This window comes from Balaenoptera acutorostrata, chromosome 7, assembly GCF_949987535.1.
Source record: "Balaenoptera acutorostrata chromosome 7, mBalAcu1.1, whole genome shotgun sequence".
Lineage (NCBI taxonomy): Eukaryota > Metazoa > Chordata > Mammalia > Artiodactyla > Balaenopteridae > Balaenoptera > Balaenoptera acutorostrata.
In genome coordinates this window covers 49,950,869-49,968,828 of record NC_080070.1, presented here as the reverse complement: position 1 = coordinate 49,968,828, position 17,960 = coordinate 49,950,869, and the positions used below count along the sequence as shown (strand labels likewise).

Genomic DNA, 17,960 nt, shown 5'->3' with positions numbered 1-17,960 from the left:
ATTTTCTGAGCCTGTCCCTTTTATTTTTTGTCCTGTGTAGAGAGTTATGTGTGTGTGGAAAGAGAGAATGTATATGCTTGTGTGTACACATGATTGCTTACTTGATTTTTTGAAAAATCTGCTTGTATTTAAATTTGAAAAATCAACCATTAATATGCTTCAGACTTAACTTTAGGATTTATGGAGAGAATGACCTTAGAATATTGTAGTTATAAGATAGTTTAATCTTAAACATTTTTTTTAGATTGAGCTATAATTGACATATAACATATGTTTCAGGTGTGGAACATAATGATTCGGTATTTGTGTATATTGTGAAATGATCATCATAACAAGTCTAGTTAACATCCATCATCATACAGCTATAATTTTTTTTTCTTGTGATGAGAACTTTTAAGATCTACTCTGTTAGCAACTTTCAAATATACAATACAGTATTAACTGTAGTCACAGATAGTTTAATCTTAATTATCACAGTTATTTACTATATTCTTTTGATTGTAGATGTACTAGGTTGCAAGAAGCAAAGTGTTAATGACAGTGTTATGCTTTGGTGTGCATCTTTTCAGTTTTGCATTTATATCCCACTTTACAAAGTGGACTCTTCGTTATCTTTAGCAAGAAAAAGAAGTGTGTGTATCAGTTTTCTTTTTCAGAGAAATACTCTTGTAGACATCATTAGTATTTAATCTCTCAGCAGTACAGTACTGTTGATAATTGAATCAGTTTATGTGGCATGGCATTCTTTTTATTTCATTTAAGAGATTTCTTCACCATTTAATAGATCCTTTTCCTCATAGCAGCTCTTTTCGGATTTTCTGTGCATTAAGATATGTTTAAAAGAAATGCTTTATCGTGCTCTTTGCAAGTACAGCGGTATCATGACCTGTCTCTCATTTAATCTAGTTTGCTGCATTTAATTGCTATTAACCTTTGCAGAAACTGATCAGTGTTCAGACAGGCATGATTTTAGCCCTAGTGCTCAACACCCATAATGGAGAAAAATGTATTTCTCTCTTCTGCCTTTTGGCCTCCTATATCCATTACTGGGAATAATTAGGAAAACTGTCAGAACTTTGGTAGCCTATATGAAGTCTAGAGTATCATCTTACTGCTTTTTCACACCTTTACTTCACATTTTGCATATTTAATCTGATCATTCTTGGCACAGATGTTACATGTGACAAGCTCTTCTCTTCTGTAGTCATCTGCTTCAGTTTAATTAGCAGAATGTTCTTTCTGATCTGTGTGCTTTGCCCTCCTGCAAACCCATGAGAAGCAGTGTTAGAGTCTTGTGCTCATTTGCTGACATGCTTAGATTTGGTAATGAGATGGAAGGGGTCTTAATAGGCACACCTTGGGTAATTGTATTTTGCTATCAGAAGATTTTTCACATTAGACAGAAACTAATTTTTATGTACATTCAGACCATATTTTTTAAAAAAAATTCTTGTCATTACAGCAACAAAAATCACTTGCAAATGAAGTGTTTTAGTTAAAGTATGAAAAGCAGCTCTGAGTTGACCTGTCCCTTTTCTCTGGTTCTTTGCCCTGGAAGTATTTAACAGCCCGGGACCCAGTGCCTTTCAGTTGGGGTTGAAGCGGCTGCACTTCCAGCCCCCTCCAGTCATACCTGCCATATCTCCTCCCTTCTGCACCAAAAACTTTCTGTCAGATCAAAAAAGGCTTTTATGACTCACTCCCCTTCACCTCATAGTTTTAATTATGATGATAGTGATGGCAATAGACATTTCTGTAGTTTTATTGGACAGCTAATGCTTAACACTTTAAATATATTAACTCTTCATAGCTGTCCTATGAGGTAGAAACTGTTACTATATTGGAGGAAACAGAGACAGACTACCTGGCTTGCTTCAAGTCATACAGCTGGTAAGCGTACAGCCTCATCAGTTTGGCTATGGAAGTTGTGGTTTTACCACCTATCAACCTACCAAACGACTAAACCAGAGGTTCCCAGACTTTCTCAGTTAATGGCACCTTTAGCATCTCAGTAGCCTCCTGCACAGTTTTGGGAACCATGGTCTAAACTCTTGCTACACAAAAATATCATTTTTGGACTAACACTATTGGTATCTCCTGGGAGCTTGTTAGAAATAAGGAATCTCTGGCTCCACTCCAGACCTACAGAGAATCAGACTGCATTTAACAAAGTCTTTCGGTGATCATGTGCTTAATAAAGTTTGAGTTGCACTGGTCTAAACTTCCTAAAGCCCATCAGGCAAGGTTGGATTACTTTCTCTTCCTTTAACACATATCCCACTTTCCAGTTGTTTTTATGCCTTTGTATAGTGTTTCCCTTCCACCTGACTAGCTTTACTTCTTTCCTTTCTCCTCTATCTCTGAAAGACTGAGGTTCACACATTCTGTTAATGTGTAGTTTGCAGCTTTCCACATGAATCCTTCACTATGAACCCCCCAATTGAAGACTGACAATTTTTGTATTTACATTTTTTTCTGATGAGTTTTTTAGTTTTTATTCTCAGAAGGATCTGTGGTTTTCAAAGGGGCTATGATTCCAAAATTGTTGGGAATCACTGCTTGAAAGAATCAAGTCCTGTTTCCCATTGTCATGACACATGGAATTTTTGCCTTTCTTAAATTTTGCCATTTTTCATATGTTGTCTTATTTTTAAAATTTTACTTTGAATATAACCAATATGTTTTCTGTTTACAAAAGTAGTATATAATTACAGTCAATTCACTTTTATCAAGACTGCCAAGACTTTTTTTTTAAAATTTATTTTTGGCTGTGTTGGGTCTTTGTTGCTGCGCGTGGGCTTTCTCTGGTTGCGGTGAGCGGGGGCTACTCTTCGTTGCAGTGCGCGGGCTTCTCATTGCGGTGGCTTCTCTAGTTGCAGAGCACGGGCTCTAGGCGCACGGGCTTCAGTAGTTGTGGCATGCGGGCTCTAGAGCGCAGGCTCAGTAGTTGTGGCGCAAGGGCTTAGTTGCTCCGCGGCATGTGGGATCTTCCTGGACCAGGGATCAAATCCGTGTCCCCTGCATTGGCAGGCCAATTCATTCATTCATTCATTCATTCATTCATTTATGGCTGGCTGGCTGGCTGGCTGGCTGGCTGGCTGGCTGGCTGGCTGTGTTGGGTCTTCGTTTCTGTGCTAGGGCTTTCTCTAGTTGTGGCAAGTGGGGGCCACTCTTAATCGCGGTGCGCGGGCCTCTCACTATCGTGGCCTCTCTTGTTGCGGAGCACAGGCTCCAGACGCGCAGGCTCAGCAATTGTGGCTTACGGGCCTAGTTGCTCCGCGGCATGTGGGATCTTCCCAGACCAGGGCTCGAACCCGTGTCCCCTGCATTGGCAGGCAGATTCTCAATCACTGCGCCACCAGGGAAGCCCCTGGCAGGCCAATTCTTAACCACTGCACCACCAGGGAAGTCCCCCAAGACATTTCAAAGGGGAAAGAATAATCATTTCAACAAATGATGCTGGGACATTTGGATATCCATATGCAAAAAAAATGTAATTGGACTTCTACCTCATACCATATACAAAAATTAACTCAAATTGAACCTAAATATAAGAGCTAAAGTATAAAATTCAAAAGAAAACATAGAGGTAGGTCTTTGTGATGTTAGACAATGGTTTCTTAGATATGACACCAAAAGCACAAGCAACAAAGGAAAAAATAGATAAATTAGACTTCATCAAAAGGATTACATGAGGGGCTTCCCTGGTGGCGCAGTGGTTTAGAATACTCCTGCCAACGCAGGGGACGTGGGTTCAAGCCCTAGTCCTGGAAGATCCTGCATGCCACAGAGCAACTAAGCCTGTGCACCACAACTACTGAGCCTGTGCTCTAGAGCCCGCAAGCCACAACTACTGAAGCCTGCGGGCCTAGAGCCCGTGCTCCGCAACAAGAGAAGCCACCGCAGTGAGAAGCCCACGCACTGCAATGAGGAGTAGCCCCCGCTCACCGCAACTAGAGAAAGCCTGCGCACAGCAACGAAGACCCAGCGCAGCCAAAAATAAATAAAATAAATTAAAAAAAAAGATTACATGAATTCTATATGTTCTATTTTTAGTTTTTTTAATACACACTTATTTCCAGCTGATTATGTATCTCTGGTTGGCATCTCTTTTTTTTTTTCTTTCTTTTTTAAATATTTATTTATTTAGGCTGCGCCTGGTCTTCGTCGCGGCACGCGGGATCTTTGTTGCGACATGCGGACTCTTAGTTGCGGCATGCATGTGGGAACTAGCTCCCTGACCAGAGACCGAACCCAGGCCCCCTGCATTGGGAGTGTGGAGTCTTACCCACTGGACCACCAGGGAAGTCCCTGGTTGGCATCTCTTAATGCTGAATTTTACCTTCTCTATACCATATAGTACAATGCCTTTCATATACAGTAGGGTCTATTTAAATATTTGTGACTAACGATTTTAGCTAAAGAAATGCTTTTAATTATTTTTATTTTCTGCCTACTAATGTTCAGATCATCTTAGAAAAGTAATTTTTGGTAACAGCTTTATTGAGATATAATTCACATACCATACAATTACCATTTAAAGTATACAATTCAGTGGTTTTTAGTATATTCAGAGAATTGTGCAGCTATCACCACATTCAATTTTAGGACATTTTCCTCACCACAAAAAGAAGCCCTGTACCCTTTAGCAGTTACTTTGTCTCTGTAGAGCTGCTTATTCTGGACATTTATGTGAGTCAAATCTTCTAACATGAGGTCTTTTGTGACTGGCTTCTTTCACTTAGCATAATGTTTTCAAGATCCATCCATGTTTTAGCATGCATACATATTTAGCATGAAAAATGTACTGCATTCCTTTGTATTAAATGCTGAATAGTGTGTTGTATGGATATACCACATTTTGTTTATCAATTCCTCTGTTGATTAACAGTTGGCTCTTGTGAATAGTGCTGCTGTGAACTTATGTACAAGTTTTTGTTTGAATACCTTTTTCAGTTTGGTTATATACCTAGGAGTTGAATTGCTGGGTCATAGGGTAACTCTGTGTTTAACCTTTTGAAGAATTGCCTGATTCCTTTTCCATTGGCAGTGTGTAAGTGTAAGAGTTCCAGTTTATCTACATCATCTTTACCCACACTTGTTGTCTGTTGTTTTGATGATAGCCCATCCTAGTAGATGAGAAGTGGCATATCATCATGATTTTGATTTGCATTTCCCTGATGGCTAATAATATTGAGCATCTTTAATGTGCTGGTTGACCATTTGTATATGTTCTTTAGGAAAATGTCTATTCAAGTCCTTTGGCCATTTTTATATAGGATTATTTGTCCCTTGCCAGATAAATGATTTGCAAATATTTCTCCCATCTGTGGATTGTCTTTATATTCTTTTGGTGGTATCCTTTGCAGCACAAAAGTTTTAAATTTTGATGAAGTCAAATTTACGTATCCTTTTTTTGCTTGTACTCTTGTTGTCGTATCTCAGAAACCATTGCTTTATCTAAGGTAGCTCTAGCTTCTAATTTAGGTCTTTGGTTTGTTTTAAGTTTTGGATATGGAGAAAAGTAACTTTTTTTGGTATTCTTTTCCATTATGGTTTATTACAGGACATTGAATATAGTTCCCTGTGCTGTACAATAGGTCCTTGTTGTTTATCCATTCTATATGTAATAGTTTGCATCTGCTAATCCCAAACTCCCAATCCACCCCCCTCCCCCCAGCCCCCCTCAGCAACGACAAGTCTGCTCTCTGTGAGTTTGTTTCTGTTTCGTAGATAAGTTCATTTGTGTCATTATTTTAGATTCCACATGTAAGTGATATCATATGGTATTTGTCTTTCTCTTTCTGACTTACTTCGCTTAGTGTGATAATCTCTAGGTCCATGTAGCTGCAAATGGCATTATTTCACTCTTTTTATGGCTGAGTAATATTCCATTGTATACATATATACCACATCTTCTTTATCCATTCATCTGTCGATGGACATTTAGGTTGTTTCCATGTCTTGGCTCTTGTAAATAGTGCTGCATGAACATAGGGCTGCATGTATCTGAGAAAAGTGACATTTGAAAATAGAGATCTTACAAAATTATTTGCTTTCCTATTTTTAAAATACCTTTAAATTTTATGGAGTTATAATTCAGTGATATTCCTTCATTGACATATTACTAGAAATGGATGTTTGGCTGAGCTTAAACAGTAACATCTCATAAAAAGAGAATGTTGACTAATATTACTTAATAATACAGTTATAAGGATAAACGTTAATTCTTTAGTTGTATATAAAAGTTACCCAGAGTCATTGGTACTCTGTTCTTAATGTGTTGATTTTGGCCTTAGCAAATGTTTCTTATAGGATGTTCTTAAACTAAAGTAGTAATTATTAACTTAGTAAAAGTTCTATTAAGTGGTGGATCTTTCTTCATTGATATTCATTACTAGCTCCTTAATGATACCTAAATATTTCAATTAATAATTCCTGGCAAAGGTGGAACCATAACACAGTTTCAGAAATTCTGATTGTCTGAATCCTAATGATTTAGATGGTGTAACTCAATCATTAGCTCCTGAGTGTGTATTGCTAGTTTGATCACAATTGCATATTTTATTGTGGTTGAATACACATAAAATTTACCATCTTAACTATTTTTTAGTACATGCTTCTATAGCAGTAAGTACAGATGACCCTAAATGCGAGGGTTAGGGGTGCCAACTCTCCATGCAGTTGAAAATCTGAGTATAACTTACAGTTGGTCCTCTACATCTGTGGTTTCTCCCATTTCCACAGATCTGCATTCGAGGATCCAACCAACCTCATTTCATGTAGTATTGTAGTATATACTATTGAAAAAAATCCCACATAAAAGCAGATCTATGCAGTTCAAATCCTCATTGTTCAGTGGTCAACTGTATATTCACGTTGTTGTGCAGCAAGTCTTCAGAACTCTTTTCATCTTGCAAAACAGAAACTCTATACCCGTTAAACAACAACTCCATTCCTCCCTCCCTCTGGCCCCTGGCAACTGCCATTCTACTTTGTCTCTCTGAATTTGACTATTCTGGATACCTCATATAAGTACAATAGAATCATATAGTATTCATCTTTTTGTGATGGGCTTATTTCACTTAATATATGTCTGTCCTCAAGATTCATTCATGTTGTAAGATGTCAGAATTTTCTTCCTTTTTAAGGCTAAGTAATATTTCATTGTATGTGTATACCACATTTTGTTTTTCCATGCATCCATTGATAGACATTTGAGTTGTTTCCACCTTTTGGCTATTGTGAATAATGCTGCTATGACCATAGGTGTACCAGTATATCTGTTTGAGTTCCTGCTTTCAGTTCTTTTGGATATATACCCAGAAATGGAATTGTTGTATCGTATGGTAATTGTATTTTTATGATCATGATTGCATTTTGAATTTACTATGATTAAACGTATTTTGTTGTCTGAGAGATTAACCAATTTTAATACTATTTCAGATGTTCAAACTGGTTATATACTTTGATTAAAAACAAGAATATTTTTTAGAGACTAGATTTTGGGTTGAGCATCTCATGAGAAGTTTTGGGTTTCAAATAGAGCTTCAGTTTACCGTAGCATGTCTCCTTTGCTTAAAAACCAGTTTGCAAATAGAAAGAGTATTGTGCTCATGGGTCTAAAGGTACATGAACAATGTAGAGTGTTTAGACCTTTGTAGAGATTAAAATGCTATTGAAAATGTTTTCTTAAGAAAAATTTAATTATTTGGAATTGTTCATAAATACATTTCAGTGTGGTATTCCCAGTAATATTTGCTTACAAGATTATTTCAGCAGTTTAGCTAAAATACTAGGTACTTATACTTTAAAACTTGCTATTCAAAATTCTTTTGAGTTGACAACTTTCAGTGCTAAAACTTGATTATTTTAGTAGTTTGGGGTGGAAATCTTGCTAAAATAGAATACTAATAACCTTGATGACTGAAGTTTATTAATTAAAAACTCAATATTGAATGATATCCTCACATTCTTTTAAGGTGTATAGTAAAGCTGTATGATCCAGTGTTGAAATCCTATTTGATGTTTTGGGTTCTTGTCTGCTTTCCTCTCTTTTTTCACCAGTAGCCATTTTTTGTTGCTGGCCGTGAGCCTGCCTTAACAGCCTCACTTCCCGGGCTAATTTGTTATATGTAAACTAGTATGGTTTGGAAACTAATTAGCCGAGCTTGATGAGTAAAATGGAATAACTGTATTTGTGAGTGAAAATTTGGTCATTTTGCATGACAAGATCACCAAAGACTTTATTATATGAATTGGTTACTCAGATTTTATTACATACTTCCTGGTTTTAAACTATTCTCCCAGTAGGTGATTTCTTATTTCATGAGGACTTATGTCTCACTATTACATCTAGAATTCTACTCTTCAGTCCCTCTCCCCTTTTATTCTGGTAGAAGATACAGAATAATAGTTACCCTTACCAAATTATATATGGCTTAGAAAGTATAAATTGCTTTTTTTGCCCCCTCATCCACATATTTTATAAGCAGGGTTAACATGTCTGATAGGTGGTCTGAACCTAGCACCTTAGCTAGTTCCAAACTCTATTGTTAGCTGCTTCACGGAAGCAGTGAATTGGTGTGAGCCGCAGCTGTTGTAAAACACAGGGAAAGGTGGTTGTGAGAGTTTTGGTTCCATTATATTTTTCACCCCTAGAAAGTTGTACAATATTATAAATATGTCTCATCAAGAATTTTGAAAAGTAGAATATGAAGACCTTTCGTTTTATTATTCTCATTTTCTTCAATAGCATTTCAAAAATTTTTAAAACATTTATATATTTTTATGTCATTTAGATATGAGAAAATTTTGTTCATTATTTTATATGTAGTTGTTTAAGCAGATTCATTTTCAGATATTGTTGCTGGAAGGCCTAAGTATGGCAGCCGGAGTAACGTGGCACAGAATCATAATTTGCCTGTTATACATATGTAAGCTTAGCAGATTCAGCTACTAAATCATCTTCCCTCTTTGTACCTGCAGATTTAAAAACTGTCTGGATTTTAGTTACTTAAAGACTTTTAATTTTTGAAGTATATGAAGTACTTGCCCAATATTCCCCAACTTCTCAATGCCCTATTAGGTTATTGATCCTGTTTTTCTTTTGCCCAGTTATATCCTAAGGGAATCATATGTAAACAAAAGTGTTTTCTCATGTGATGCACATGGGAAAAATAAAAGTCTCTCACCTCCTTTTTTGAGCTTTTAGGGGGGGATAATTGTCAGGATAATAGCTAAGTTACCCTGCCTTCCCTTAACTATTCCCTCCCCCCCTTCAAAAGAAAAAAAAAGAATTCAATTTATCTTTTGTTTGGTCACTTCAAATTTCAAGTCACATACACTTTTTTGGAACCTCTTCCTATGACAGACCTGACTTAGCCTATTAATAGTTCTGGGGCAATCATGACTACCCAGCAACATAAGGACTTTCATCAGTGCCTCTTCTACCTGTTGTGTGCTGTTAGGTCATGGCATGAAAGCAGCTAACAAACTGCTCAGGGAAAGAAAGCAAGTGGGCACTTCAGATGAATGTGGCTGCTTTGGATGTGAAGTGACAGTTGTGTTTGGATATTGATGTAGCAGCAATGTGCACATCTATAAAAAGTGACTAGAGGGATGCAGGCATGGGAATTCAAACCAGCATCTTCTTTCTGATTCCGACTCAGATTTACAGGGTTTTAGGAGTCTTCCTTGATAATGTTAATCAGATATTTAAATTTGAATCTGATTGTTTTACATCAGGGTTTTTGAGGCCTGTAGTTTGGTGCATTGCTTCGCTTTAACATGGTTTTCCAGTTGGATTCGCTTGTGTATTTGCCCCAAAACATACACACACACACACTGTTAGTTTTCCTTTATTTATAATTTCTACGTATTGTGCATTGGATATATATTATCACAGAAGATCCTGCCTATCTTACAGACGAATAGTCATTAAATGAGAATAACAGGAAAAATAATGCAGTCTTAAGATTTTTATGAAAGTGGTCACCCAGTGTATGGAATGATAAAAGGTTGGTAAAGTTACCTACATATCGGTCAAAAAAGTCTATTGATCTCTGCTTCACTCACACACACAGGTGTAGTATACTCTCCATTCCACTGAATACTGCTTTTTATTTCAAGGTAAGACTTAGTCCATAGTGAAATACTCTCTAAAAAAAAAAAAAAGTTACTTTCAAACATGTTTACATGAAAATCTAATTTAATGATAATAGAAGTAAATTTTTAAAAGTGTAATCTTATTTCCTTTATACGGTGCTTGATTGAGTTAATTGAGGAACTTCTATTTGGTTTCACTTTTCTCAAAAGTTGCACAATTATTTTTTGCCTAGGAAGACGAGAACGTGCCCCCTGCTCCTGATCCTCCAAGTCAGCATTTACGTGGGCACGGAACAGGCTTTTGCTTTGATGCCAGGTAATTTTGCTCTTTCCTGTGTAGAATTGGGATTACCTGTGGCTCTCAACGTATGGTCCTTGAAAATTTGTTAGAAATGCATATGGTCCAGGGCCTTAACTCAGATCTTGTTGAACCCCAAATCCTTGCTGTAGGGCCCAGCAGTGTGTGTCTCAGCATGCCTCCAGGTGGTTCTGATGCGCGCCGTACCTTGAGGACCAGTGCTGTAAACACCTTTAGTTGTTAAACTGAATGAACACTGTTGGGAAGCTACAAGTTGTATGAATCTTTATAGTTTTACAAAAGGCATATTTTGTTAGTTAAAAATTGAAGAATTCTTGTCACTGAGCCTCATTTCACATAATGTGATTGTAGTTTTTGGATTTTGATGAGAAAAAGATTTTCTTTGTCAATCTAATTGTAAAACTAAAATTAGAGGCTTTATAAATGGTTTACACAATTGTCAATAGCAAGCTTTTAGGAGCAGAAAAAGAGGTTCTTGGTGTAACTGAAGACTTTCAAGGTAAGTGTTAGTATGAATATCAGCTTAACTAGATAAATGTAACCTCGCTGTATCTGAAGACTACTGCTGTTAAAAATCTGTTTATTAGAAATACGTAATTCTTTCGTTTTATTTCCTCAAGCTTTGATGTTCAGAAGAAATGTCCACTCTGTGAATTAATGTTCCCTCCCAACTATGATCAGAGCAAATTTGAAGAACATGTTGAAAGTCACTGGAAGGTGTGCCCAATGTGCAGCGAGCAGTTCCCTCCTGACTATGACCAGCAGGGGTTTGAAAGGCATGTACAGACCCATTTTGATCAGAATGTTTTAAATTTTGACTAGTTAATTTTTATTAGGAGTTAATAATACAGTTTAGCAGTTGGAAAAAAAATCACCTCAGACCACTAAGGAGACCACAAGGTGTCACTTTCATGCACCCTCTACTGCACTTTTCTGACCAAGAGCTACTTTGAGTTTGGTGTTACTAGTGTCAGGGTCAGTCCTTGGCTTACCACTTATCAATAAATATAATTTTAACCTCTGTTAATCTTACCTGCTTAAGAAGTTCTTGTGTGTTTGTATCTTTATTTATTCCCCATTTTGCAAAATTATATGAATGAAGGAAACGGATTATTTTAATGTTACCACACTGAAAAAATAGGTATGTATAGTGTGTTATTTAGCAGAATATTTACACATCTCTGTTGACTTTGTTGAAATACAAAGAATTTATCGTAAGTCTTGCAGTTATTCTTTTGAATACAGAAACTTCATAATTTAGCCCATGAAATGTTTTTTTTTTAACCCTCTTTAGAAAGAGAGCTGCATGTAGAATGAGATCACATGCTTCCAAGATAGCAAATATCCTTTTTATATTTGAAATCTTTGCTTTAGGAATTAATAGAAAGCATATTTTGCTAATTTTATGACTAAAAAATTTTAGAATACCTGAATGATTATTTTTAAGCCATCTTAAAGTTGTATTTCTATCTGATGGGGAAATGGAACAAGATATGTCAGCGTAATTGTTTCAGTATTAAATGATCTACTAAACAGTGATGGTTGTGGCATAAAATCACAGAAAATGTATGTCTTTTTGCACATTTTCCTGATAAGAGTATAACTTTGAAAAAATGTTCTCAGTAAGTGATTAAATATGTAATGCATAAACCCAAATCAAACTATCATGTTCGTTATGACTCTGCTGTATATAGTGTATTCATTAACATTAAAGTAGACACATTTTTAGAAGTGTATAATTTCATTGTCAGATTTATTTGTGATTTTCATTAAGTCTAGCATCTTGAATGTCTTTTTGGTCTGGGTCATTAAAAAAATTTTCTGAACTACAGTCCTTTCCTCTTTTAGAATATGAATGTTAAGGATTTAAAGTACTGACTTTTTGATTTTGCTGTTTTTGTGGTTATATCAAAATATTTAAGCTTGTCTTAAGCAAACTAGCTATCTAAGATGTTAACTTAATATTCAGTGTAGTGGCATTTTGGGGTACTATATGTGAACCGCATATACAACATCTCACTTGCATTTGTTTCTAGGAGAAGAATTCATGTATCATCATTGGAATCCTTTAAAAGGTTTGAGCCTAGGGCAAAACAGTATTGGCCAGTCAGATATCAGGACATGGCAGACCTGGGATGCAACAATAATGAAGACTCCATGTTTTAAGCTTCTGGATAGGTTATAGGCTAAGCAGAATATATCCAGGTAAAATAGTTCAATGATATGAACATTTTTGTTGCATCAGTTAATAATTATGGACCATGCTAACCTAAAAGTAAAGTATCCTTTGAATATTACAGTGCTACTACCAGTGAAATGAAATTGTTCATCATACTGACCTAGGCAAAACATTGATGAAATCTACATGTGTCTGTCAGCTGAATTCTGCACCCCCCCCCCCCACCACCGCCCAAAAAAGGCAGCCTTAGAACAAGGTACTGAATGGATATATTCATTTCTGTGGCGAACTTGATACTGGTCTTTATAATGGATGCTAATGAAAATAAAGAGCCATGTTTATTTTGGGTCAGAGGCAGTTTATTTTAAATGTGATTTCATTTACATTTATAAGCAGCTTTTCTTGACAGCAATTTTGTTTCATTAAGTTGCCTTCAGTTCTAAAACAAACCTCTGTTGCTTTCAAACTTAATGTGCTCTGTCCTGAACAAAACATATGAAAATATAATTTAAAGCACAGTTTTCACAGACACAGTACAATACATTCACTATACACGGTATAACAAAATATTCCCATCCTTACCTGTTTAGTAATACTGTCACAATGAATAAGTAAATAGAAACTGGCAATTTTTATAGTTGAAAGAAATTGAACATGCACAATGACTATTTTATGACTGTTTAGCTGTTGAACTACTGATCCAGCCTACAGTTTCTTGCACTAGAAGGAGCGAAGCTAAATAATAACTGCTGGCCTAAAATAATTTTTGGTCAATTCTAGGTAGATATGAAATAGCCAAGTAGGGCCTTCTTATGCACCAACTAGTAGTGGCTTCTCATGTCTGTATCACCCTTTAAAACATAAAGGATAACACTGTATATTCAGGACCAAGACTACTCTTCAGAGATCTGAGGACATTTTTAGCGGGCAGTGTCTTTATAAATATCTTTTAAATCCCTCATTATGAGGGATTCACAATTTAAGAGTGTATTAATAGAAGCTTACCCATCTGGCTAACAGAATTGTCTTCCTTTCAAAACGTCTGAAAAATTGAGGAGGAACACCTGCTTTCCATCTGTAAGACTTTCAACAAATGGAAACACGGGAAGAAAGTTATTTTACAAGCATTTCGAGTTTGATTTTCATCAGTTTTGTGGGCAGTTAGCCATCTCAAAGCAATTTTTATTGCATAATTAGGCAATTGGTAAACTCATGTTTAAGGAATAGCACTTGGGAGAAATGAACACTCAAGGCATGATGGTACTGTTGGTAAGAAAAACTTTAGGAATGGTCCAGACGTAGGTTATGCTCTAATGGGTCACGCATTAGTCACTCTTTGACCACCTGCTGCAAGAAGCACTTAACTGTCAATAAGGCTCAATTTCATATTTCAGCAAAATGTCTTACAAAGCTAAACAGACATTTCCAGTGGGAATACAGACATCTACGATGTGATGGAAAAAGTGCCTTTAAAAAAAGTCTAAAAACAATGAGCATGAGGAGGCGACAGGGGTCTTAACAAAATGTTCCTGTTTGAAACGTGCTTGGAATTTTAATTCTTATTTGCAACCCACAGGTTTGTTAGGGCAGTGGTTGCAAGAATTGGCAACACATAAAACATTAAATCTGTTGGCAATAGAGAACTACAAAGTGCTTTAAAACTTCACCTAAAGATGAAGGTAGAACTAAATTTCACACACACAAAATTTGCACTTAAGTATTTCAAAGTGTTTCCTAACAGATTTCAGGGGAAAGTATTTCACTAAACTGGTATCTTGGTCCACAGATATCAATAGGCATAAATTGAATCCCTTGCACCTAGCAGGCACTCAAATGAATGTGTTAATGAGTGAACTGAATAGACTTTTTGTACAAAAATGCCATTTGTAACACTAAAATGATTGTTAAGTCAGATGGCAAGATTTTCAGCTTTTTAAAGGTCAAAAGGATTTGCAAGATAATATAAAACACAGAAAGCACACCTTTTATGTATGTTATTTAAATATGAAAATATTTTTAGCATATTATGTTAAACATTCTTTCTTATTTATATTTCCGTTACCTAAAGTCTTTCTAGTCACAGGTACTAACTAACTCCATTATGTAAGGCATGGTAACCAGTTTGACAGTGAAGGTATTATTTTGGTTTTGAACACAATGAGTTGATGTGTTGAAAAACTTCAACCAATCACATTATAATCTTGGGGGAAAAACCCTCAGTGCCAGCCCCTCCTCCCCCACAACTGATATCACTGCAACACAGCTAAACAATACGCAACATGCCCTCAATTTCTGTCTTGTTTTGGGGGAAATGTGCTGAAAAACCTAGAGCTTTTTTTGTTTAGCACCTTATATCAAAGTAATGAAAATGGGTATGATGATTACATGTGCAAATGTACAAAATCATTAACTCTACAAAGATACATCATTCCAAAATTACAGAAAAAATTTAAAGCATGCATTTATTCTTTAAAGGGTTGCTGAATGCTTCCCCTGAAAAAAGGTGGCTGTTTTCAAAATCAGCAACTGCTGGTGAGGATTTCTTGGCACAGTTACGACCAGCATGTTACTGCTGCATCTTCCTGATAATGTCGGCCGACACCGGGGGATGGAAATTGATTGTGTGGTGCCGCAGGCCCTGAGCTGTTTTGTAACTCTTACCGCAACGACACTTGAATGGTTTGCGGACACGAATCTGTGTTCTGTGGCCATTCTTAGCATGGTACTTTATGCCATTCACATTCTGTGGAGAGGACAAAAATATCACCTATTAGACGGAGTCACACAGTGTCAGATGGGGGGGAAACCTCAGTGCGGGTCTGACTGCAACCGGACAGCTCCTGGATGGCAGCTGTATACAGAACAGGCTTTTTCGCGAACTCGCAGTCGTGTGTTAATCGTGGGCAGTGCAGACTGGGTCATGCACACAGCTCAGCCAAGGCAATTTCAAATACACCTCAGTTACTCTGAAAGTACCTACTTTCGACTTTTACATAAAATACGTATTTAAGACCCAGACTGTATAAAGAGGCACAGCTCCCTCTGAATCTTGTTTCCACTCTGAAGAATGTTAATGATGAACAATTACATACAAATATCCTCAAGATGGCACCGAAAAAATCTAAAGAAAGAAAACACAGGTTAGGGTAATGAAGTTCAAGACGTGTATAAATTCTTCATTTGGAAACTCAGCTTATGTCTTGCTCCCAGCCAATCATGATAATCCCTACCTTACATAGGGATTTTTTGTCCATTTTCTACTCTGCATTAAGCCAGTATCTCTGCCCAAATCCTGCCCCAGCACAGTTGTGTGTGTTAAATAAGCACCTATGGGCAGACAAGGCCCTACTTTTATTTATGTACTATTCCAAACATACAGTGAACTTTAAAAAATGTTAGGTTATTAAAGTCTCAGCAACAGAAAAGTTCCAAACTTCAAATTGGCCTACAAATCCTAAATGATAACATGAAATACCAAAATGCTTTCTGGATTTCTATTAATTGGTTTTGCTAGCTCACTTGCATATTCTATTTAAAACGTCATGCCTAGAATCACTCTACAGATTCAACCAAGTTAGTTTTGCTTATCCCAATTACATGGTGAGTAAACAGGCTCAGGACATTGAGTAAACTGATGGGAGATTTAAGTAAGAATAAATGGCAGAAGTGATACTAGAGCATAGGTCTTAATTTCCAAGTCAGCTACTGTCAGATTGAGGAGTAAGGGAAAAGAGAAGATAGGAAGTTGTTGAGTACAGATCACCAGAAGAGTGGACTGTGTTCTAAAGTATTATCTGAATCTAGGCCCACTGAGGCCAGTCCTGTGCCCAACGAAAGGTGTCCGACATAGGTGTCTTCTACTTCATAGGATGCCCTTATCGAGTCCCAAAGAATAAGAACTGCAGCTGTTTCATGAGCATCTAGCACAGTGCCTGGCACATAGTAGATGCTCCACTAGTATCTGTGAATGAATGAATTTGTTAGAACATGCCTCATTCTGGAAGAAATTGAGAGTTGCCATGAAACAAAATATGTTCAGTGGTTATTACTATTTATATTTCCCTATTGGAGATTCACAGTGCACATTAATACTTTTCAAAAGTCCTATGGAAGAGAATCCTCTTTACTTTGTTGAACCCAGGGGTGACAAATAGCAACCAGTTGTCTATGCTTTGAGTCTGAAGGCTGTCCAGTGAGTTGAACCACAAGGACAGACACGACTTCTTCCCTGAACGTCCAGCTGTTGGCCTTCTGCGCCTTCAGCCCTTGTCATTCCTGCATTAATCCCTGCATGCAGGGTGAGGAAGCACTTCACTGGTCTTCTAGAGGCATGTTGGGGAGTAGGAGATTGCTGCGGTGGGATGTGGGGAGGGCAGTGACGGTGCAGAATCCAACCCATTAAGAGAGATGGGTAGATACGCCCTGCCAGCCCCTTGCTGCTCCAGCCATCCCACCAGGGGCCCGGGCACGTGGGTAAAGAAGCCAACCTGTGTATCTAGCCCCAGCTGGCACCCTACTGCGGTGGCATGAGAGACCCAGGTGAGAGCCACCTAGCTGGAGCCAGGCAACAAAGATAAGCATTGTTTTAAGCTATGGGAGGGAGGGAGACAGGGAGGGAATAACTTTTATGATCATTAGAAAAAGACTGTCAACTTTCTAATAGTAACACTATGGTGGGAAGTCTCCTGACTCACAAATGCTTAATAATTTGCACCTGCCTGCTTAATAATATCCCATTTATTAGCTCAATAGATATTCACTGAGTACCTCATAGGGTTCCTTCCTGTGGATGAAGGGTTACTAGAACATTTCATGTCCTCGCTTTCACAGGGAACTTGTTGCAAGACGGATCATTATAAATCCAGCTACCCCTGTGCCCCAGTGCCACTCACACCTTGTCAGAAAAGAGAGGAAACCAAAAATAATAAACATTTGAACAACAAACAAAAAGGCATATAGCAACTCCAACAGGACCAGGTCTTAGATATTCCATCCAGGCCCAAGTTTTTGTTTTTTTGTTTTTAAATAATTAGGTGAGGGAAGGTTTGAAACCAGAAATTGCCAAGGCCACCAGAAGCCACTCCAACATGAAACCAGATCTGGAGTTCAGCAGGGGAAGGACACGCCCAGGGTTGAGGTGATTCCAACAGGTTCCGTGGTCAGTTCCCAGCTGGAATGTCAACACTGTGTTGTGCGTGGCTGTGGCACTGACACACGTGTCAGCTTTATTACTCTGGAAAAATTAGGAAGCCAGTTGCACATGTGGAAACACGTCGCATTTCCAGCGTTGGCCAAAGAGCCTACAATAAACTACCTTACCATCTCTTTCTCTTTGTTGCTGTGATTTAAAATGTC

At 37.4% G+C, this 17,960-nt stretch overlaps 2 protein-coding genes across 7 annotated transcripts in view; one reads left to right on the top strand and one right to left on the bottom strand.

Moving 5' to 3' along the window:
- TAX1BP1 (Tax1 binding protein 1) overlaps positions 1-12,951 on the top strand; it is a 93,493-nt gene extending 80,542 nt beyond the window's left edge. The window contains exons 17-20 of one of the 4 annotated variants that reach the window (XM_057549709.1): positions 10,341-10,423; positions 11,047-11,202; positions 12,463-12,631; positions 12,727-12,951. In XM_057549709.1, the coding sequence (XP_057405692.1) occupies positions 10,341-10,423; positions 11,047-11,202; positions 12,463-12,592 (369 nt within the window). In that variant the 3' untranslated portion in view covers positions 12,593-12,631; positions 12,727-12,951. Of the gene's footprint in view, positions 1-10,340; positions 10,424-11,046; positions 12,258-12,462 lie in introns of those variants that run through there. The other 3 variants (XM_057549708.1, XM_057549707.1, XM_007193490.2) reach the window with 3 other exon arrangements.
- The window catches only part of JAZF1 (JAZF zinc finger 1), a 343,179-nt gene continuing 338,168 nt past the window's right edge, over positions 12,950-17,960 (bottom strand). Inside the window, exons 5-7 of one of the 3 annotated variants that reach the window (XM_057549713.1) lie at positions 15,267-15,348; positions 13,611-13,688; positions 12,950-13,087 (exon numbers count right to left, since the gene is read on the bottom strand). In XM_057549713.1, coding sequence (XP_057405696.1) covers positions 13,639-13,688; positions 15,267-15,348 — 132 coding nt within the window. In that variant the 3' untranslated portion in view covers positions 12,950-13,087; positions 13,611-13,638. Of the gene's footprint in view, positions 15,349-17,960 lie in introns of all 3 variants that reach the window. The other 2 variants (XM_057549711.1, XM_057549710.1) reach the window with 2 other exon arrangements.